The following is a 25114-nucleotide window of genomic DNA, read 5'->3' as shown; positions in this document are numbered from 1 at the left end:
AAAAGGTTTGCAACCACCAGTAAATGCAATATCACAAATGCTGCATCAATGCTTTTCTACTCTCCCTACATGTGTTCTATTGTTTGCTGCTGTACACATGCAAACAGTGGGCATTCAGCAAACTCAAAACTCTTCCTCTCCCACATTCACCTTAATGCTATGGAGAAAAACCAGGAGAGGATACAAAGCAAAAGGGGCAATAAAACCAATAAACACTGATAAGATGCATCTACAGACCCAAACCAGACACACTGGATGATAAGAGTTCATTTTAACTCAGCCAGAGTGGTCTTCAAAAACATTCCTCAGTGGACCCTGGTGGCTCCTCCTGCGAAGCTGTCAATCCATAAAACACATACGTACATGTGAACCTGGACTGTTCTCTCCCCAAAAGACTCAGAAAACCTACCTGTTACATTAGCAGTAGCAGCACCAGAGCTGTTTTTAAGTCTTCTGAGGCAAGTGTAAATCTCAAATCAAGGCTGTGAGAGCAAGTCTTCATAAGCAGAGTGAAAGTCAAGATTCACATGAAGTCTTGCATTGTTTCTGAATGCTTACCAATACAATGTCACAGTCTCAAGTAAGTCAAGTCCAAGTCAAATCTCATTGACTTAAGTCTTATTTAAGACCATGTCTCAAGTCTACAGCTCTGAACAGTATAGTAATATTAAATATTACTATAATATTAATAAGTTTTAGCATTGCTATTGCAGAAAAGACTATAATTAATGTACTAGTATTAGAGTTGTAGTTGGTATTATTATGGTTTTGCCATTCTCTCTGTATCATACTGCATCACTGACGAGCATCTCCATGTTAAACAGAGTATTCTTTGCACAGATTTAATACTGCAGAGTATCACTGACACAAGACTGATTGAAGACAAAAACACCATGGATGAGAATGAGGACAGCATGCTAGATTTTCGCTTGATGCATTAAATTACATTACAAGAGTGGATCTGATAGAGCTGAACACAAGAGAGGATTTTTCTCTTTGCTGCACAGCAGCTACATCTAACAGCAGGGCACAGACTAAAAATAATTGCCTCAAATGATAATTGCTACAAAGCTTCAAAAACAAGTAGTGATTTTTTTTCCTTGGTACATTTTTTTTCCACATTTGCAATTAATCATAGCTTCAGATATACTGTGCTTTTCACCCAATTAAATGTTGTAAAACACTATGCCCTCTAGCACAGAACTACACGGCAGAGAAGCCACTAAATGTGTTGTTCCTATCAAAAAGGGATGAAGGGGAGCAATAATTATGTAAACAGAAAATTAAATGCTTCAGACTTGTAGGGGAAATGAAGGCTGAATCCAACATCCTCACACCCCACCCCTCCCCTCTCATTTCTCTTTTCCCCTCCCTGCAGCAAACACCCCCCTCCCTCCATCTCTCAGAATACATTAGCCTGGGTTTCACTGCTCACTGTTAGCTGGTTGCAACATGGTTCCTCTGTGATTAGCTCTGATAGCAAGATGAGAAAAGCACGAGTCAATGTCTTTGTCCTTTGCGCCGCTGTTTAGACTCGCTACTCAAATCCTCTCTATTTAAAACCCCTTTGTCCATACAAACCAGTCCTAGGGAATGAAAGGGACCATTAACAAGATTAGCTCACTCATTCTGCTGCCGACAAAGGCTCTGCAATAGGCTGCTGCTCATTAGGCTGGCAGCGGGAACAATGCTGATCTATAATCTTATGCTGTGCTTCGATTGAACTATTGTGGCTTATTTATTGTGCTCTGAGGAAGATGACATAATGGTAGCCTTTTTTTCTCCCCAAGAGAATTAGGGGGGGGGGTAAGTAAAGGTAGAGGGAGTCTTAACCCCTCAATGCTTCTCAGTTCCTGTCAGCCCAGACAATCAATAGCAGTAAAATGGGCTCTTGAGATGGAGGCCTTTCTTCATGTGCCTTTGCAATCATCCCAGTCACAGCAGGCAGGCTGGGGGCCAGCTGCAGGCTTGCTAGGAGCTGGGTACTTGGCAGATATGGAGTTAAATTTGAAGCTACGTATGTGATTGCAGAGCGCACTGAGTGCAACAAGCTAGGTTTTTCCAGCGGAGATGTGTGTAAAAATTAATTTTTACTTAATATCTTAAATAGTGTTTTTAAACAGCTGCAGTACGCATGAGAAGTATGAGCCTCTACAACAACAGAACTCCTCCATCTATTGTCTGTTTGCATAATATCATCAGCAGGCAAATCTATTGTGTCGTTACTAGTCACCGAAGGGTCATGGCATTGCTGTAGCAACAATATTAGCCATAATTACTCTCCTGTAATAAGAATGAGATGTGAGGTGAGACAGACAGCCATTATTCGCACGACCACACAAGGTCAGGAAAATGTAGGTAATTTTTTAACAAATTACCAGTGCTGTCATTTTTCTGTTGGGGAAAACCAGATGACAGGTCTTGGTGTCAGTCACACAGAATCAACGCGCATGGGCATCTTTCTAGAGCTGCCTTTTGGCACCAACAATCTAACAGGGGGGAATGAATTGTAGAATAAGTAGAGACAAATCTGTATACCCACAGACTGCACTATAATGTAAGTAGACATGTCGTCTTTTCAGTAACAGTGACTCCTGCCACAGTGCTGTACGTTAAATTGCAGCTAAATACCAAAAGTCCCACTCTACAAGGGTTATTGAACATTCAGGGAAATGTAGTTCACCTATGAATGAAAAAGAAGGTGTTCAGGCAAGTTGAGGAGGGAACAATTAGTCTACACTTCATCACAAAATAACTCCTGTAATTCATGAAACATTACTTAATGAGATCCAACAGAGGACAAGGATCTGAGAGGGTTTTTTGTTTAAAAGGTCAAATAAAAAAAAATTAAATGAAAGCGTTTGAGTTTTAAAGTCATTGAGTATGCAAAGCCACATCTGTAGCCGTCCTTGTCATCCTCCGAGTCACAACAAATACTAAAGGTCAAATTATACCTTTGCAAATAAAAGGCTCTCTCTTTGTAAACCAATTGGCAGTGAAATTTGAAAATGTTTGCTTTCACAGGAAATAAGTCATTGTCACTCAAGGGCACTCATCACCTGTTTAGCTTTTAACATGTCAAGTTAATCACACACTTTTGGCTCCGAAACCCGATTTTGTCCCGTCTACTATGGACTCATTGCTCAAGGCTGGCTAAACACACTTTTTTGCCTTATTAACATTAGCAGGGACAGGCTGAGGAGCTGCAGTCGTACGCAGACTAATTCCCTTATTCCTGAGAGTGCCACGGTGATATATGAGGGGAATGAGATGGGTGGCACAGGTCGATTGGCCAACACTGTCGCCATCACACGGTAATGAGATCTCAGGGGGGAGGGGAAAACAGAGGCCGATTCCTCCCAACTCCCTGCTCGCATAATACTAATTGGCCAGAATAGGAGGTAAGACGTAGGAAGTTTTAATGATATTATTAAAAAGTATAGAATTTCCTCACCTGCTCCTGACAAATATCACCAGTGAGTAGGATTGACAGTGTCGTGAGTGGTCTCTATATACTGATGATCATACATTAGCTACACTGTATGGCCAAATGTATGTAGACTTGGCTGTACATGCACTTTTCTGTACTTTTGGTCTGGGGCTGATTTTCATGGCTTGGGCTAGACCCCTTTTTTGCACTTAAGAGAAATCTTAATGTTACAGCATACAATGATATTTTAGACAACAGTGTGCTTCCAAATCTCCGCCAACAGTTTGGGGGAGGCCCCCTTTCCTGTGTCAACAGGAAAGCTCACAAAGTGAGCTTTGCAAAGAAATAAGTTTGGTGTGGAAGAACTTGACTGGCCTGCGCAGATAGCTATAACAAACAGCCTCCACTCTTCAGGGAAGTCTTTGGAACCTGGCAGCAAGGATTTGCTCCCATTCTGCCACAAGAGCATTAGTGAGGTTGGGCACTGATGTTGGGCAATAGGGTTATAATTCATCCCAAAGTTGTTGGATGGGTTGAGGTCAGCAGAAGATTAATGTCCATGGTTTTATAATGACATGTTAATCACATATGGGTGTAATGCCCAGGCGCCCACATAATTTGTTCTGGTGTCCATTTACCATAGTGTATTTCATATTCCAGCATGAAAATAAGAGTCTTTCCACCATGTTTAGTAATTTCCATGTATTTATTTTTCATAATTCATATTCTAAACATTGTTTGAGACATTCAGCTCTCTAGCTGCTCTGTTCCATCATTTGCACATTGACCGTGAATTCCAGTGTGAAAAATGAGGTAGCGCTACAGTCAGGTTGTATATTGTCTGCAAGTGTGTGTGTGTGTGTGTGTGTGTGTGTGTGTAGCATAAGCCTAAAGACAATCCAGAGGTAGAAACTGTGTGGAAGGCACTTTGCAAATTGCATTGATCTCTCCCTAGACCTGCCTCCCACCTGCCACCCATCCTAATGCCTGTGTTACAGAGGGGGTGCAGTTGGAAACACCTACTTCTTTTTCCTCCTCCTGTCATTTTCTGCCTCTTTCCTCTATCGTCATCTTTGCATTCACCCTCTGCCTCGCTTTCCTCCTCTTGCTTTTCTTAATTTATCTCTGTCGCCCTTGCACTGACTCTCCATCTATCACACACACAAACAACCACCTGCAGCATAATATGACACACTTTCCTCCGCTAATCATTGGTATGACTGACATGCTTTCCTCTGTCGTGTCCTTCTAATGACAACATTATTAGTTGTCACGGTGATGAGCCGCAGTGCAGATACAGATCATGACTTAATGAGTGAGAAATCATGGTGGAACATGGCAAGAGGGTCAAAATGAACCGTGTTTTAATTTGTACCTCTGTTAAATAAGTTGAAATATGATCAAAATATCTCAAAAAGGTGTTCAGCCCAGCATTCAGTGGACTAGATTTTCGTTTTGAAATTACACAGGGAAATTACAGGGACTCTGAAGAAGATTGTGATTGTGTGATAACAAAATTACGTTTTACACTGTGTTAGTGGAACCAGCACTGAGGTTGCCTATAAGGACCGTTCTCATCTGGTGATGTATGCTCCTTCACAGCGACTGACATCCCATGACGCAACGTATTTTGCTGAAAGTTTACTGAGATCATGTTTAAGTAGTTTGGAAAATCAGAGCCCAATTAAGCTTAATGATACTCCCACCTCTTGAACATAAGAGTCTTTGTACCATGTTTAGTAATTTCCATGTATTTATATTCCATAATTCATATTCTAAACATTCCCATCTCTTGGACATCAGCCAAGCATAAGCGCACAGTCTTGAAAATTACATGAAAGGGCTTCTTGCGAGCTCATGGGATCTCTTTATTTACAAATTAAGCACTAGACATGAGTAGGGCTGCATATCAAACCTCTACTTTTTGAGTACCTTGATTGCTTGGTGAGATTCTAAGTCTTGTTCATTTATTCTTCAGATATTTTCCAATTTAAATAATAGGTTTACTCATTTTATACTTTGTATAAACAAATTTCTGGTACCTACATCAGTCTGTTGTGCACATGAGAAGTGTGGCAGTTTACTATAACTGTTTTAAATGGGCATGGCTATGGTTTCCTCCATATCTCTCAAATCTTGTTTTAATGCTTTAGTTGTGACTGTTGTGATTTTTATGTACTGTAAATCCATTGGAGTAGGGGTTCAATAACATTTTTATCAAATCTGAACCCAGTATCACATTTGCTGACCAAATCTTTTCCCATCCTTTATAGAATGAAGTTTTGACTTTCAACAACAAAAGTCAAAAACAACACATACCATCTTTAATAAATAAAACTCAAAGATTGAATTGATTGTTCAAATACTTCGTATGCTACAATACACATGTTCTACATATCTGCACTTTAGCTAAATGGCAACCTGAATGATTATAATGTATATTACTCTTTGCTAATAAAAACACAACCCTAATATCGATGTCATCTATTCTATGCTACCATTTTGGCAAGGTGTCTCTTGAAAAAGAGATTGCATTTCAGACTTCCTGGTTACTTAGCCAACGACCAAGCTTCAGAAAATTGAATACATACAGTGCGTTTTACCTCTCTTCACCTCACTGGTGTAAACACGGCTGTTAATACTCAGGTGGACCGGGGAGTCCAGCTCCCTGGATGCTCCTGTTTCTGCAGCTCTGATGATGGACCCTAGTGATATTTGTTGTACATCAGGGAGCTCGAGCTGCAACGCTCCTCTGGCTTGTAGAAGCTGCGAACGCTCTAACAAGTCTCCTCAGACTCCATAAGGGCCCTACATGGACTGCTACTGACTGTCCTGCTTCATCTGCCCTGAACCTGCAGCGAATGTCCCACTGCGGCAGCCTTCAGTGTAAATATACAGTTAAATATAGTTCATACAGTACATGGCTGAGTGGACACATGAACGTAAAGTCTAAAACTGAAGGTTGCGTGTGTACATGCACACACACACACACACACACACACACACACACACACACAAACACACCTTAGAATGTCAGAGGGTATGTAAACAGCTACACAGCCCTCCACAAATATTCACTCATATTAACACTAACATAGGGTCAGAGAACTACAATAGAGAAACAAATGCCACTGCAAGCTTCCAAAGTGCTTTTCATGGAACTGGTAAAAAAAAAAAACATAAATGCATTTTAATATTTTTTTGTTTCGTTTTTTTTCATTTTATTATTCAGCTCGATAAAGGAGTTGTTTAACACAGTGCCGCTTCCCCTGAATGGGAAATCATTTTGGTATAATAAAACAGCAATAAGTCACTCTTGTTGTAAAAATGAAGAGCATTGACTGCTGTTACTCAATAACATGTGCTCGCAGAGTTTATTAAACATGCCATTTCTGAATTGGCCAGCCAATGAAAATGGCTATTTCTGGCCAAAAGCCAATGTTTATTGTCAAGACATTTGCACTGATTGTGTAAAACTACTGAAGTAACATCATGGTTGCACAGTTATAGCAGGATGCTCAAAACTTTCGAAACTCACTTTGGATCAGTAAGGGTTATACAAAGCTTGATTAATTTCCACTACATGTTGTAAGCCCCTGTGTTCTGGGTACAGCAGCTGTCAAAAATGCACTACTGCACAGCATTAAAATACTGAAATTGTCTCTTTATGCACCTATTGCCTGCACGGCGCTTATCACACACATCACACCTCTGAAGTCCTGCTGTTTAAAACATCAGGACAGATATTATACAAACAAACTGTGGGAAACTATACAAAGCAAGATTGGATAATATAAAAAATGTTATGAGAAATTCAAATAGCTTTAACCTACATTCATTTTAATGTAGGTATCATCATCTGATATTGATTTCATAAACTAACTATATTCCACAATTCCACTGAAAGTCGACAAATGATGATTTATCGCCCAGCCCTAGTTGTGAGTGTTTACTGTGGAGGATCAGGAAAATAAATATTAAAATAAAATATATCAATAATATTGACTAGAATATGTTGTGTGCCACATACTAAAGGCTCCCTGTTAACTGCATTGAAATGTAGTCGTTGAAATGCTGTTCAAACAGAGGATATGTTACCTAGATGTCTAAAAAACCTTTGCCAAATGAATGACTATGATATGTTGCACCATGCTGAGTTAAGTATCTATTTCAGGATTTATTAATTTTCTTTTAGTGAGGCACTTTTCCACTTTGATTTAGTCATCGACTGTCCTTCTTTTAATTTTCTGAAGATGACAGCACACAACCAACAAGTGCTTTAGCTATTAGGCTGGCGTGTACTGGAAACACTCTAAAGGTCTATGCAGCATGCTGAATGGAGGCTTTTATAAAGAGATTCGATTTTTTGTATATATATTGTTCAACTGTTAGTGCTGTATGCACAACACACACAACCAAACACATACTTCACTAAAACATTTCTCATTTCCGCCCTCCTCCTTCCCTACGTCTGTATGATACTGTAGGGCCAATTGGGCGAGGTGCCAGGGTGAGCAGTGAGGGAGAGAAGGCACACGTGGAAAAGCACGCTGAAACTGGTCCAGAATCAATTTTCATCATCTCTGTGGCAGCTGCTGTCTGGTTAGGTGATGAGAAGGAGGAGTGAAACAGACCGACCATGATGTTACAGAGCAGAGGATCAACCACCATCAAAGGATGTGGTGGAAGGTTTGGGTCTGTATTTGTGTGTGTGTTTGTGTGTCTGGAGGGCTGTTCCAGGGCAGGAACTTACCTCTGCAGATGGTGCCGTTGCCCACGTAGCCAGGCTTGCAGGTACACAGGTGTCCTCTGATGGTGTTGGTGCAGATGGCATTTTCATCACACAAATTTTGACCGCTGGCGCACTCGTCATGCTCTGAGGGAGAGATAGAAAGAGACACCACAGTCAGAATGGCTGTGTGTATGTGTGTGTGTTTGTTGTGTGAAAGATGGAGAGGTTGTTTCATTTCTTTTTGAGATGTCCTCCACTGATGAGGACAGTCAACAAGCTAGTTGGCTGAGAATATGAGGCCACAGCTGAGCTTTTCTTCTGTCAATAGCCAGTTTTCCAAACATCCATGTTTCCAAACACCAGTTCCGCTTGGCACGTTCAAAATGGATATGAAGTGAATTCTGTAACACAAAGGTTACTTCAAACAATGACAAAGGCACAGTTGCTTTTTCTAGCCTAGTTTTACTTTGAAACCACCATTAGGTGGTAGAGGTGTTAGGAGCAACAGCTGACACTTGCCAGGTGTGCTGACTGATTGCTCAGTATCAGCATCAATTAGCCTAATGATGTTGTGGCTTAAATACTAGTGATTAGTGGAACACAATAACAAGAAATATATCAACACTTAACATTAACAAAATCATGTAAACAAGTTGAGCTTTCTAGACGCTTTCAAACCACTAATTCCAGAGAGTTTATGTCTGCTATTGTGAAATGGTTGCTTAAAATGTCTCAATATTTTCCAGTGTCCCAGTGTCAGTATGGACTCCAAGTTGCTAATGAAAACTATGGGACTACGGCAGCTACTGAGATACCACGAGAGGATCACAAGAACTGTGATTGGTCAGCATGGGCTGCTTGTGTTTTTGACGACAAGTTTCCAATGCCAGTAGAGAGTTTTGATTGTGAGGACAACATGAGGCAAGTTGAAAAAAACGCTGCTCTTTATCACTGTAATGAGACAAGGAGTACATCTCTACTGTTGCTTAAAGTGAATAAAAGAATGTAAACACAAACAATGGGGGGAATATAATTAAAGCACGATACGGCCAGATCACATAAAAAATCCATCTAGTGTTGCGGTGGTGCTATGAATGAGTGAAATCCAAGACTGAACTATAAATCGAAGCTTACGCCATAGTTATCTACAGTACAAGTCCCCTTGTGTCAATTAAAAATCCAGCTTTTCTCTCCCTATCCTTGAATTAAAAGTAACATGATCATTCATGGGCTGGATACATTCTATAACCATAAAAATGAAAGACTATTATATTACTGAAACAGTGCAAGGTCAGCAGTATGAAAATATGGCCAGTTTTGTTTCATTCATGAAACACTGACTCACTAATTTACACAGTGGTACACTGCACAGTACTGTATGTATTGTACATGCTCAGGGTCAGTGTTTTATATTCTGTTGGGTACCATGAACTGCTCTCTTGACTTTTACATGTTTGCTGTTAGCTGGAGGACAGAGGCAGGTTTAGTGCTGCAGGCAATGCATGATTAACCACCACTAAGAGACCTTCTACTAAACAGTAATTCCATCTCGCTGCTCTGATAGTGTAAGTCAGGAATGTGTAGCTGCATAGCAAAACTTTAGCTTTGGTTTCCAGATGTTTGCTAAATATCCCTGACTTTAGTCAGACTTTGATGACCTTGGAGAAAGTTTAAGGAATATTCCACTGAAAACTTGAGTGAAACCCAACTGAAAACTCACCAACTGCAGCCTGAAAGGTGGCTCAGAAAAGGTTGTAGCTTGGATTTACAATGAATTACAACCATAGGCGCCTGAGCAATGGAGCAAGTGGAGCAAATGCATCCCCATTATTCAATTAGGGCGAGCAAAGTATTGGTTTTGCTACCCCACCATTTGTCTTTTTAAAACTAAACTAAAGCTTCCATTTTGCTAGCATAAGCTGTTCCCCTTTACCTATGTTTGCTTACGTTGATCTTAAATGGCAAATATAAGCAGCTAACTGCACTTGTATTTGATCATACCTCAGAATAGTCTTTGGAACATACTGAAAAAATGGATAATGCTGCATTAGTGATTTGAGAAGTTTATATGGACATTTAATTCATTTGTGTGTGTGTGTGTGTGTGTGTGTGTGTGTGTGTGTGTGAAACTAGATCCATGGTAACAACTTTAGAAATCAATTAGTGCTCTTGTGCTAGAATTTTCTCTGGTTTGCCAGGTGAGAATTAGATTTCACTATGTAAGAACAATATCAACCGAAATAATAAAGGAATTAAAACTCAGAGCTTAGAGATGGGGCCAGTTCATGTGCCATAAATGCACATATTCCCAAACAAATGCTTTTATCTACTGTCACATGTCCAAATGTCTTCCGTGAAGTAGGCGTATACTTTATCTCTGCTCCTGAGAGGACATGCAAAACACATTTCTGCAATACTGGATACATGGATTAATTGTGATTCATAAAATGTAGAGAGTTTGTCATGTCTTCAAAACTGATAACAATGACTGGCTTCTGTCAGCTTTAGTTTCTTGAGTCCACTGTCCAGCACTGCTTCAGCCTGCTGCAGCACGTTAATCACACAAGGATCAATATGTCACACATGACATACTACATGTTCCGCCAATGAGTCCCACACTGAAAGATCCTAATGAGGCTGCTCTGGAGTTGACCTGAGGCAACTGCAACCCTTCTTTAGTGGCAGTGCGCTATTAGAAAAAAAAAAAGGGAAATCTGATTCATACATTTTTAAAAAGAACATAATTATAACAACATGAAATAATAATTATGGATCTCTCTATTGCTTATAAATATGGGATTAATTGATTTTTGGCAACGTGTTTATAGATTCTTTCTGCTGAGTTCATCAAACTGATTAAGCTGCAGTAAATGCATCTTAAATTAGAATCTAACATGATTTTAGATGATTATGAACAATATATTAAAAAGCAACCTTTGATGATGCTGCTGTGAGGATTTACAACAGAGCTGTACTCCTGAAATCTCTTTTTATATCAAACCATGAACTGTGTCTTTAAGTGCCAGTCAGGACCTGGCCTAAGGCTGCCTCCACTCACAAGGTACACACTAACTAAAACACACTCCTAATTAATATGCAAAAGCTTTGGTGGGAGTCATGACTAATACATTCTGCTTAATTAATGAGTGGTGCTCATGAAGCCCCGAAGCAAGTCGAAGAAATTATTTAACTTTTCTCTTCCCAAGGATTTCCTCCCCACGTTGAACTATAAAGTGGAGGTGAATGTCAACAGTGCTTGTTGGATGTGTAAGAGTTTAAGTGAAGGGATATGAAAAGTAGGCTGCATTAATGGTAGAGTAATAGAGGAAGAGTTACATGATTAAATATTCAGTGTGCTAATGGCTGTGAGCTGATGGAGGGGCGAGCAACACAATCAAAACACTGACAGCCACGGCTGCTTATTAATGCTGTTTATGTCCACTGGCCAATTATAGAAATAATAGAGTTGGAAGTATAAACAGACAGATGCAGTGGCTGAGTTGATTGATAATAAGTGAAAAACTGAGAATAAGCTGAATAAGCAATAAATCCCTCCTAAAACACAGGGGCCCTATTTCCGTGGCAGGGCAACAACCAGCACAAGCAGTTTGGTATTTTCCTGACCTTGAAATTCGCTGTGGTAGGATATTAATATCCTTTGGCATTTTGGTGCCTAGCACAGAGCGCAAGGTGCACAGGTGGGAAAAGAGGCAACAGGTCCATTCAAATGAGGCAATGCAAAGCGAAACGTTGATACTTAGTCGTAGTCTCGCATTACCAGACTTCGTTCCACACTTCATTTTAGCGCTGTGCCAGCACTGCAGAAAGGTCTGGCTGAAGCCATTATCATTCTGTTATAGGGGGATAAAATGCTTGTTTGTATTTCTTAATCATTCACAATCGTCTTGGGCGGTGCTAAGCCCAGGACGGTGCGACAGCGCCCTTGCAAAACGGTAACGTTTAATGTTTAACGTGGTTAAATCACGTGCAAGTGACACCAGGGGCAAGTTCAATCTGAAAACGGTTTGCACCATTTTGCTACGGTTGTTTACTCGAAGCAGCGTGCAACGGGCTTTGAGGCACGTTTTCTCTCGTTTGGTGGGTGTGTCAGAGGTGTTCCCCAATCACAGCGACTTGTATATAAACCCTGCTTTATTAAAAAGGCAGTGCGCTTGCATACACAACAGGGTGTTCAAGGTACCACCATTTCCGTTTAAATAAACGTGGTGCTACATTTTGTAGGGGCTGAACGCGGCTCTGGCTGCTATAAAGTAACCCCATACACCTCTACACACATCAGACGGGTCAGTTATAACTCAGCATTCTGCTGTTTATGCGGGAGACATTAACTGGAAATTATGTGCGAGTGCTTCCAGATGATGGCGCTGTAATTAAGGTCCAAAAATGCTATTTTGAACAGGCCACGCCCCTCACACCGTAGGTCTGAATGAATTGAAATTTCTCACACAAGTCCAGCTCAATGTGCTTTACAAAAAAAGTCTCTTGGTCCACTTAACTAGATTTTCCGCCATTTTAAATTTTTTGAAAAACACATTTTTGACATCTCCTAAACCGTAGGTCCGATTGCTACCAAATTTTCAGTGGCTCACCATTGGATGAAGCCTATCAAAAGTGGTTTAAAGCTTGTTGATATCTTATTTAGTTTTCAAGATATTGACCAATGAACTTCAAAAGGGGCGTGGCTCAGCACATAAACAGACCAATCATCACAAAACTTACAGAATATGTCCACAAAAGTACCTGAAATATACCCTGAAAGTTTCATTCAAATTGACCACTAGGGGGCGCTCCAAGGGAAAAAAAATGTGCGTGGCATAACACGCAGAAATTGTTTGTTCTCTTCATTCTATTTTTGAAAATGCAAAAAAAGGGCTATATATATATATATATATATATATATATATATATATATATATATAGGCCCAATAGCCATAAAATGTTCTAGGCAAAAGTCAGGTGAAAAGTTTTAAGATTACATTTTAAGACATTAACACTTTCCACTTCAGATCCTTGGGGCGGATTGTTCCAACAACTCAATGCATAAAAGCTAAAAGCTGCGTCACCGAAGGCACTTCAGAACAACTACAAGGCTCGTGCCAGAGAGTTTGATATTGTGAGTCATTTGATTAAATGTTAATTTCAAAAATAGTGCTTAATGCATCTTAAATATTTCACGTTTGTATTTCTATAGAAAAATACTTTGGGCCAAGACCCGCTGGCTAATAGAGAAACAGCATTTTAATGCATCTCTACACTGGCTTCAAAAATCAGCTGTGGTAGCTGTCGTTCGGTGGGTGGACTGAAAAATAAATTACAGCTCTCACAGAATAATTAATGGAATGAATACATTTTTTTCTACATTACAATAACGCAACGCAGTGATGAATGATCGTGTCACAAGAAAGTTATTACTTTGACGGTAGTAAGCTCAGTGATTCTCCTGAAGATAACAGCAGCTTCCTCTGAGTGCGCAGCCTTTCTCTATCAGGTTTGGTCTAATTAGTGATGATTATAGAGTGATGCGGCATCAGGCCTGGACATGCTGAGGTGACCTCCCCCAAGTGCTGGGCTAATGATGCATAATGACTGATCATCAGGACCGCGGACAGCGGCCGTCAAACTCAGCATGGCTTCTGCACTGTCAACACAGCGGAGAACGCAGGGTAATCAGTGGGATGACTGAGGTTGTTTCCCATTTCACAGAATTACTGGGACAAACAATATGTTTCTCACCAGTGAGGGCAGCTCAGAACTAGAGCTGTGTCTGAAATCAGTCCATTGTTCAGTCATTTACTGTTCCCTTAAAATAATATTTTGGACACTTGAATCATCATCACTGAAAGGTGTGGCGTCACATAAGAGTAATTTACACAATTACCAAAGGTGAAGCATTGCGTCATGGGATTTTAGCAAAAAGTAGTGCACATTTGTTTGACCTTTTAGGGCCACAACAGTGCAGAAATGTACACTTTCACTACACGAGGTGCTTCAGATTGAACACAAAATGATTATTTGCCTTGTTTTATTTACTTTATTTGCACTAACAGTGACAGTAAAAACTCATCAGGAATACTAGTTCTTTGTTCTGTTCCCCTCTAGTTTATCTCCTTTTGCCTTTTGATTCTGTAGGTGAAGGGGTGTCATAAAGCTTCAGGGATAAATGCTAATTTTCCGCTCAAGTTGAAACATTTTCATTTGACGGACAGCTATTTGCCTCCATTTGCGCTGCCTACAGCTAATAATTTGAGTCCACTCGCCTCTTCACATCAACTTTATATATAATCACGACGGCTGTAAAATTCACTTAATGTTCAGTCTGAATTAAACACTGAAATAAAATGTGAGGAAGCAGTGGTGTAAAGTAACTCTGTACATTTACTTTAAGTACTGTGCTTAAGTACAGTTTTGAGGTACTTGTACTTAATTTGAGTATTTCCATTTTCTGCTATGTTACACTTCTACTCCACTACATTTCAGAGGGAAATATTGTACTTCACCACATTTAAAATCACAGCTGTAGTTCCTTTGCAGATGAAGATTTTACCGAAAACAGCATGGGACTTATAAAATACAACACATTGCTAAAGATTAAAGCAGTGTTTTCCAACCTTTTTGAGTTGTGACCACTAAAATGGGCAATATGTAAGAGAGTTGCAAGCGGCAGAGGGGCGAGAGGGAGGTCGGGCAGAGAGGCATCGACAGTGTGTAGAGCCAGAATATTTTTCACATCTAACGCAATGGATTAAGGATTTATTTCGACCAAACCAGAGTTGGTAATTGTTGGAACAGTGGAAAGACTAACCAAGACGGTTTTGGTGAAGTGTTTGAATGAAGTGTGTTTTACGATGAGTTAACAAGGCAATTAAGCTTGTAATAGTTTGGTGAAAGAGAGAAACGTGAATTCAGAAGGTGTACGGTTGTATTTTGCTGTTTGATAAGGAAAATAGGTGTAAGAATATTTCCTTTCTTGACATTCTTTGAGTTTATTTTGTTTAGGCTATTTATTAGACTAAAAGAGTTAAGAGAGCTTGTGTAACATAACAAACTCGCCGCTCGCACACATCTCCCAGCTGGAACTACCTGAGCTATACTATCAGAATATCGCCTCTCAAGGCACAAGTGGTATTACAACACAGGATGGGCTGGGGCTAGCAGGTTAGCATGCTAATTTCAGTAGATATCTCTGCAACCCAATACAGAGATGTCTTTGACATGACGTCAGAACTGTTACTTCTTCACATTATGTTGATAAGGTTAGTTTTGCTGGTTGTTTTAACCTAAAATTCTGGCCAAATCTTACATATTGCCCTTTTAAAAAATGGCAGTGCGTAGTAGTCGGACCCCTTGTCAACTTTCAAATGTTTTCCCCTTCAAACTTCTTAGATGGTTTCATTGAAATACTTTTTTGAGGCCCAAAGAAGTAAAATTATCCAATATTTCAGATAAAACAGTTAAGATTTTAGAAAAGTCCAAAAGAATTCTTTCCTCTCCCATTAAACCATCTCAAGCCACCTTAGATTTAGCTTGCGACCCATGAAGAGGGCCCAACCTTAAGTTAGGAACCACTGGACTTGACTACATAACTTTAAATAAAGTAGTTAAAACAAGCTCCACCTCGACCAGCTACAACAGTGAAATACTGTTTACAGTTTAATACATGTACTTTACTTAAGTAGGATTATGGATGCAGTAGTTTTACTTGTAATAGAGTATTTTTATATTGTGTTATTGGTACTTTTACTTAAGTTAAGGATCTGAGTACTTCTTTCACCACCATCAGGAAGTAAGTAGAGTGCACTAGGTAGCACATCGAGGGATTTTGTACACAGCATCATTAAAAGTTACGAAGTAAGTGCAAAATTGTATTTGGACACACTTCTTTGATTGTATGATATCACAACAGAAGACCATACACAGACGTAATGAATGTAGTTGTGTGAATAATACCTGTCTGTCCGGCAGAACCACGGGTTTCATCCCCTCTCTTAGAAACAGTCAAAGTGGTTTTCTTTTAACCATGACGACGATCTTTCCCTAACCTTAACCAACTACTTTTAGTTGCCTAAACCTAACAAAACCTTAACCACAGAGGTGGCAGATCAGAAAACGTGAATCAACAGTAATTTGTTATGGTTTTGGCAGACACTGACAATCATCAGAAAATGCTCATATGAATCATTTTTGAATGATATGTTTTGCAGTATTCAACTTTATATTTTATATCTTTACCAAACGTTCTCTGTTTTACATTCTTTTCCACTTCTGTCTGTGATGCTCTTCATTTCTGCACCAATTTAATAATGTGTCAGCTGACAGAGGCATCTGTCCAGAGCCTTTAAAAGCTCTTTCTCCACACTAACCATCTCTCTTCCTGCCAGTAAATACGGCAGTGTCTCCACAAAACACGTTATATTTTTATACCCTTTTTGTTTGATGCCTATTTATACTTGTCCTTTGGTTTTCTGTTACTTTCTCTGAATACACATATTTTACTTAAACTGGACTGTCTTCTGGTCCCTTTTCAGCGCATTTTTGCAAATGGTCTCTAAAACTTACAAAAGAGACAGATTCTGTGTGTATTAGGGGATCTATGAGTAAAACCAACACCTCATGATTCACTTTTACTTTGCATAATACATTTCTAAAACATGTCCTCATCTCTTAAGCTCCTACTGTCATCTCATTCAATAATGGCAAGCAGAACACTTCTATAATGTGAAATTTAATGACCAGTGACAAGCCCATAAAAAATAACAGGGCAGGATTTTTCAAGGTTTTTTTCTTCTTTTTTTTTTTTTTTGCCAACGCAAAGTCGTCATGCTCACTTTCTGCATCGGCCTTGCTGCTCACCTTGATGTGATGTGAACTCAGCAGAGATCTGTCCTGTGTCACAGGGGAAAATGTATTGATTGCCTGTCATAGCACTTAGCCTGGAGGACATGGATTTCCATAACATTAGTTGGAGAAAAGTTCGGATTTTCCTGAAGTAATCCACCTGGAGTTCAAGAGGCTGTTTTCTTTTGACCCACCGGTCAATTAATTCCACTTTACACAGCTAAATACTACTGCATGGAAGCCATGTGTGTGCTCAGAAATAAGAAGATTTTATTATTTAGATTTTATTAAAGACAAAATGGGGCTTAATGGGCTCCTTGCATAGCATAGAATTGGGGACCTTTATGTATTCTGTTGACTTTTTAAGACTGCATCTTTATCTGTCCTTTTACAATGCAGATGTACTTCTATTTACCTTCATCTTCAGTATAATTTACAGAATGTCATCACTGAACTAAGGCACTGAGGTAAGGTATAAAACTCTATATAAGTTATAAGTTGTTAAGGAAAACTTGTTAGCAAACAGTTAGTTGCCTATATATACACATCTGGGAAATATGAAGCAAGATTAGCATTCATTTTGGTGTCGTGTTTCTGGCCACCTGAATGTAAGTCCCGTATTCACTCTCCTTTTAGCACTGTTTTGGTCTCCATCTGGCTCCTGAGAAAAATATCTGGCTCTTTAGCAGCTAAACGCTCCGCTGTGTTCGCCAGCTAGTTGCTAACTTTGTCTGTCTGCTGTTTAGTGCCGCACAGGTAGCGTACAATGGGTGGAGCTTTGTCACTGAAAACAGCTGCTGTCTGCTGCATCTGGAAACGCTGATAAGAGTGGTGAGACCTATTTTGTTGGTTAGGTATTGGAACTGGTGAGTGGCAGCAACAAGTCAATGCTGTATACTGCCCCAAATTTAACAAGAATAAGTAAAACCAGGTTACACAACATCATCATTTACAACACCACATTTCCACCTTAGCTTTTTCCAGTTTTTTTTTTTAAATGGTAAATTGACTACATTTATGTAGCACTTTTATACCAAAGTGCTTTACTGTACAATATGCCTCTCATTCACCCACACATCAGAACACACATATTCACAGGTAATGGAACATTATTTATAAGGACTTGAGGTTCTTGCTCTAACATTTGAACAAGCAGTGATAGCACCGGTTTTACAATTTCTTTACTTTTTTAAACTACTTTTATTACTTTTAACAATGTAAAAGTGTGTGTGTGTTAGAGTCACGTGTTATTATTAACATGAAGCACTAAAGACTTGGCACTTTAAAACACAAGTGCTTCCCATTATGCTGCAAATATGTTCAGTTACATCATGAATTACAGCCGCTTCTTTAGTGGCGTTTAGTAGCGTTTGGTTTGCTTTATAGTGTCCTGACCATCCAGTTCATATCCTCTGTGTGTGTAGCTGCAGCACAGAGCCTGCAAGATAATTCAATTCATTTACTACCCAATGAAACATACAGCTCAAGGCAATAAAGATGCTTAGGATGCAATTCACATTAATAAAAGCATGTTCCATTAATGTGCTCTGTCAGTAAACATCCATCCCACAGCCACAGTGCATTATTATTCTACACACCTCCATGTGCATTCAGCCAGGGGAACAGGAAGACAACGCATCAAAGAAGAAGAGACAAAAGCTTACAGAAAAAGCAGCGTAACGGGAAGACAGACAGACATCACTCTGGATGGTTGTACAGTCTGCCGACGAGCAGGAAGAAACACTACTTACATCAAGCCGTTATGGGGAAGCTAAATATAAACACCAGCTTCTCAGAGCCAATTACAAATGGATGAAAGTGAGGATCAAGGAAAACTTATCTGACTCCTTCCCAAACTGTGTTTGATGGGCTTATTAAATTGGCTGGTGCCGAGCCAGCCTGACAGCGTGACCTCCATTTTTGAAGAGTTAATGTATACAAGGAGGGTTGCCAAGGTTTCCAGACTCGTCACACCTGAGCTCCACATTCATTACATATGTACGTATAATTGGAATTGGATTTGATCAAATTTTCATTAAACATATAATGTGTCTTGGGGGGGATGCAGCCTTTCCCAATGCTAGAATTTTGGAGAATATATGTAGCAATTGATGCATGAAATTAATGGCAGCTCCTTTTGGTCAGCCATACACCAGAGCCTGAGCATAGTGTCCATGAAAAGCAGGCCGATAAGAAAATAACACAGTCAAGTATTGATCAGTAGAGTGCAGATGAGGACAGAAGAGAAATATACATTAGAGGATCAAAAGCATGTGATGTGGATGCTGTCGAATAAAGGATTAGTGGACTGAAAGCAAATCAATCGATACAGTTAAAATACCACCATGTGTTTATTTCAGCTAAAGGAAGAATAAAGACTTTGAGATTATCTCTGTTAAGTTTTTGAGGGCTGTAGGAGGCTCGCCCTCCTTGCCTTAATCAATGTCAACTTCCTGCCAGAGTTAAAGGTTCCCAAATCTCTACATCAGAGGTGTGTAAAATGTTAAACAGCTCACTGACAAATAGCCGAATTTCACTTAACCTCATTATAAACAACAACAAATTAAGATATTTTATTTAAGAAAAATAAGTCATCAATACATAAAATTCAGCCTAAAAACATTTTTGTACTGAAACCTCTATTTGTATATCTGCCAACAAACAGCCAATATCAATGTTTGTGATTGACTAATATCAGCCAGTAATACTGGCCTGATGACATATTGTGAGTCTTGAGTATAAAACCTGCAGCTTGGCAGTCAGTGAGCTCTGATAGTCATACAGTGTGCAAAGCTACAGCTTCCAATAGATGAAGAATTCATTTTAATATGGCTATACTACACTTTATCTCCAGACCTCACATGAACCTGCTGTTGGAGTTTGTTTACTGGAGAGAGCAGAGAGAAAGGAAGGACCCTAAACTTCTCATTTCCACAGTTTAATCTTTAACTGCGAGTCTTATCAGCGCCTAATTAATGCAGAAAATAATTCCTCTAAAACCCAGAGAACATAAGATTAGTACACAGTGGGAGTTGGACCACCATTTCCACAATTACCTATGACAGACCACTTTTATCCACCAACACATGAAGTCAGAGATCATAATGACCTTCCACAGGGGAAATCACTTGAGTTCTGCTTGCACTGCACCATAAAGACTGAGGGTAAACACCGGTATCATCTACACTTCAGCAAACTGGAGTCTAAGCTCAACACACTGTTAAACAATAATCCACATTTTTTGTTCTTGAAAATAAATATCGATTTTACAAATGGGTACACCCCCTTGGGTGTATTCAACCAATAGCCAGTCAAGCTTCTCCATTCCTCAAAACTCACTGTGTGGAAGGTCTTTTCACATTGGATGTGTTTTAGCAGTAGGGTGCATTTTTCTAATTAATGTGTGTACGTTTGAAGCATTTTGCACGCACCTCACGCATTGCTTTGGAGTTTTAGACAATTTTTAGATTTGTTTAACTTAAATTACTATGTCTTCTGTTCACCTGAACTGAGTAGCATAGAATGTAGAGTAGAATGTAACCTCAGAGTTATCACAATCAGAGGTGCACAGGAAAGCAAAAACATCACATCTCGCCTTTAAGGCAGTGTTTGCCTCTGAAGTGATTCTTTTTTTTTTTAAATAAACAAAAGAAAAACTGGGTTTGTTAGCATGATCACCGATAGCTGTTTGGCAAACACCTCTAATTTCCTGAAAGTCAGAGGCTGGATTACCAGCCAGGCAAAGCAGGAAAGTGCCCTAGGACCCCAGAACACCAGTGAATCTGAAAGCTCCTGGCTTACTGTTACTGGTTTTTGCAAATTGAACATTTGTTTGGCAATATGCATTAAGCACAATATCAACTGACATGGTAAGGGCGTTATGATTTAGTTTTAAAACCTATATTTATTTTGTTTTGTGCCTATATACTACATACTGTATTAAATTATTGTTTTTAATCAAATCACCACACAGTAAATCAGGGGTCAGTTCGTATTCCAGCATAGATAAATTGTACACATTGCATGAAGAGCAGGAGAAGCAATGGGTTAATAGGGATCCAGCAGCTATTTTTTTGCCCCGGGCCTCATCTAGCCGTGAGAAAGTCCTAAGGAAAAAGACATCGTAGTACTACACACCGTTTGATTGACAGGTGAACTCTGGGAAGTGCAGTGTTAAGTGCTGAGCACCACAGATACTGACAAAAAATACTTAAATGAAATATGTATACACAATCAGTCTCACATCAAATGCCGTTGCAAACAGGAAACACGACAAACAGGGACACCAACATACAGTCATCGTGGACTAACAGTGAACTGATTTGGGCTGCATAAACATGGATGTAACGACAGCTCTGAGGCATTTAGAGAAGGTGAAGTACAGAAACCTTACACTTCCTGCCACCTCCATTCCTTCCTCTGCCCAACCCCCGTTTCCCCAGAGCTGCTTGCCTGCTTCCATAGAGGTGAAATCAAGTGGAACCACAATAACCGCAGCTTCCTATTGTTTACAGGGCGCTGTCTTTGCAAAAGAGAGGCTCCTCGACCAGGCAGGAGAGCCAGAGAGAGATGAGGCTGAGAGTGTCCATTGGAAAAGGTGATACATGATGCATCATGTAAAAGCTGCAATAGGTAACATTTTATTCCTCTGAGGAAGGAGCTGCTCAGATTGCAATATTGAGGGTAAATATGTTGACTGTATGGTGCCTACAGTGATGTAAGGAAAGTTTGTGGGTGGATGAAGCTAAGAGCTGTCTGATGTCCATGGAGACACACATACAGTACACATGCACACACTGGCCTGAAGCGAAAAGGCAGAAACGAAAAGATTACTGCCATCAGTGACTGTAATCAAACAAATTTCCTGTGTTTTATCTCGGTTCTGCTTGATTGTAATGATTCTTTCTTACGTCTGACTGAGGACATGTACATGATGTCACCATACAGTCACTCTATAGTTACTGGGTACATTGAAGATTAAGATTTTACATACAAAACATTTCATAAACTTAATTAAATGATGCATTGTCATACCCATATTATCTTGAATGGGTAAAATTTGGTCCACCTCGACTGCTACAAAATGCTGTTTACATGTTAATGCATAAGTAATATAATATCGATAAAAACAGTATAATTTTACACCAAATGTCCTATTTACATTTGAAAGAGTTTTAGAATAATTAAATAATTAAAATTTCCGTTTAGTCGATGTCCCCACAGTGTTGCAGGACAGGGAAGAATACAGTTGTAACCCTTTTCCCCCCAAATACTCTTCAATTTTAGTTTTCGAGTCCAGAAAAGCGTAAGTGACCCTAGATCATTTCTGAACCACAACTGCAATTGGGCTCTAAATATTTTGGGAACCCGTTTTTCTTTGGGCTCTCTGCAGTCTACTCAGTGGTTAGACTGAATAGGTTTAAACTGTGTCAGTCCATAGTATGTTCAGCTGCTATTCCGTGATCCAATCCCAATAGTGCTAACCCTGGACTAACCTGCTATTTCTATTTTAAAGTTTAAGAATAGCTTTGCTAAAGCAATACACCTGTTAATTCCAGCGTGTTATAGGCATTATTGTGCACTTGACACTGAAAGAGGAACCTGTTCCTATTTAAATCTGCAGATTTTAATGCTCAGCTTCCAATTTCTTTCACCAATGAATGCTGATTTCTTATATTCTTATTTAACTGTTGCTCAGAGGTATCTTTGTCTCTTTCTGCCCTTTCAGTTGTCAGTCTGGTTGAACCACTGTACAGCGTTTTGTTCTCATGTACAAACATTACATATTTTACAAGCCCTTCATACAAAATAACACCTATTTGTAAAGAGGACTTTCTACAAACTAAAAGCATGAAAGACCATTCAAAAATACCTGAGAGTATTCCTCTCAGCCATCTGACTGTACAGAATCAAGCTTTTGTGGCAGGCGACTCCAAACTTTTGAGCAGTAGTGTATATACCAGTTAGAGAAACCAATTTTTAGTGTGAATTCTGGCTTCTGAGGGTAACTTTCTTTAAAGACTGCTAGAATTAGGCTGAGTATTTACTTTTCAAATAGGCATTTTCTCTGCATACACCCGAGCCCATCCACTACGTTCTGCTACTGCCAATCGGCTTGCTACTCCCTCACGTCGAGGGGGGCCCAGCTACCGGCCCAGAAACCACGACTGTTTGCGATCCTGGCTCCACAATGGTGGAAATTGTTTTCTAAATGTAGCACTTGAAGCAGTTCAGCATATTTGATGAAGCTGATGTCGTTGCATGATTCTTACAATTTTTGGATTATATCAAAATGGTTGAAATGCACTTATTGTAAGTTGCTTTGGATAAAAGCGTCAGCTAAATAAATGAAAGTCAATATAATATTACCCTTCCCTATTTACATATGTCTGTCAGGAAACTCTGGAAATATCTGGCCACATTTCAACATCCACCGACCACTAAATGTAGGGTACGCCATATGGATAATTGATGCTTGATTAGTATGGCTTTTATTTTTTCAATATATTAATTTATTTCCTACCTGGTCACAGCTCTACCAAGTCATAGCAGGTCGTTTGACCACTCACTGGTATGAGGAGGTGATATCGCAGAACAAAAGTGACATCAGTGCACCGGAAACTAGTTTCCACTGTGTCTGTGTGTGTCCTGTTTAATGCAGTGACAACAATGTCATTAACAAAAACCTTTCCAAATCCAGACACAATGAAGAATAACAATACAGATTTCAGCACAACGCACCAATTACAGAAGCTAATGTGCAATCGTGTTAGCATTGTGAAATATGAGCAGTCGCATGAACGCTAACTGTTTTACATTCATGCAGAGGATGAGAAACCCTCGAGAAGAAGCTGAAGGAGAAGCAGGAAGAGGGAAAAGGAGACAGAGGATTTATCTCTCCCGGCAGATGTAGAGAGTGCTCCTTGGGCTCCCAGTCAGCAGCCAGGACAGTTTACAAGCTGCAAAATAGATTGATTGTCTATGGATCCCCGTTCCTGCGTGACTGCCAACTCTGAGCTAATTAAAGAACACTTCTCTGGAGAAACACTGAGCAGCAACCAAGCACATCCTATTCACTCTTGAGAAAACATGTTGCCCTAAACCCCTTCAGTGGAAAAACATTGTAAAACAGCAATGCCAGAACAGGTGTCACTGTATTATATGTTGAGAAATAGCTTGATCCACACAGATAAACGTAGACAGAACATTTGCATTGTGTTATTAAAAGTAGGTAAATATGTTGATGAAATTGTTTCCATACTTTGCCCTGACATTCAGCTGTGAGAAGGTCAGGGATGTAGAGAATGGAGGACATTTTTAAATCAGAATATTTACTGTAGACGAGCCATTAAAAAACTAAATGGCTGCAATCACCCATTCTTCTTCGATCACATGCTGATTCTCCCAACCTTTAGACAAATGCTGAGGTATTCACCAATCAGTTTGCATTCATTTCTCTGCATGCCTTAATTTCAGATAACAAAAGATACAGCGTCACAGTTGAAGAGTCATGTGGCACGCAGTTGTCGGAAGCTATAATTTTTCGACACATTTAGGAGTCACTGCAGGCTGGCATGAGTCAGTGTGAAAACTGCAAACAATTTCATTTAGGGATAAAACTGAAAAAGAGACGAGGCAATGTACATGTCAGATTCAACTTCAATAATTTACTTCTTCACTTTCCTTATATAAAAAGGTGGAAATTAAGAATACCTACTCAAGTACTAGACTTATGTACAATTGTGAGGTGCTTTACTTGGGTATTGCCATGACTGTGACAACACTTTTAATGGTGATAAAACCCACAGTTTTGTTCCCTCTTTGTGCCATGACTAAAGAATCTACAACCACTGTATTATTATTATTCTTTTTCATCATCACATCCATATCACTAAGAATTGTGGGTAATTTTCTGAGCCAAGGCTGGTGAAGTCTGCACCCCAAACTCTTGAAGTCTGAGGAAAATCTGCTAGAGGCCCATTGTGGACTTGATGAATTGTGGATTTGGACAGCCTTCAGCACTTGCGGACTTCCCGGGAACACGCCTGTTAAGTCTGCGAGTCTGCAAGTGTCTGTCTGCTGGTGGCGCTAAATGA

At 39.6% G+C, this 25114-nt stretch overlaps 1 protein-coding gene across 5 annotated transcripts in view; it reads right to left on the bottom strand.

The window, feature by feature from the left end:
• LOC122883571 (protein kinase C-binding protein NELL1-like) overlaps window positions 1-25114 on the bottom strand; it is a 279566-nt gene that overhangs the window by 84062 nt on the left and 170390 nt on the right. For all 5 annotated transcript variants that reach the window (XM_044212754.1, XM_044212493.1, XM_044212666.1 and 2 more), the window contains exon 14: window positions 8184-8306. In XM_044212754.1, the coding sequence (XP_044068689.1) occupies window positions 8184-8306 (123 nt within the window). The remainder of the gene's footprint in view (window positions 1-8183; window positions 8307-25114) is intronic.

Source organism: Siniperca chuatsi, linkage group LG1 (genome assembly GCF_020085105.1).
Source record: "Siniperca chuatsi isolate FFG_IHB_CAS linkage group LG1, ASM2008510v1, whole genome shotgun sequence".
Classification (NCBI taxonomy): Eukaryota; Metazoa; Chordata; class Actinopteri; order Centrarchiformes; family Sinipercidae; genus Siniperca; species Siniperca chuatsi.
This window is presented reverse-complemented; position numbering and strand designations above follow the sequence as displayed.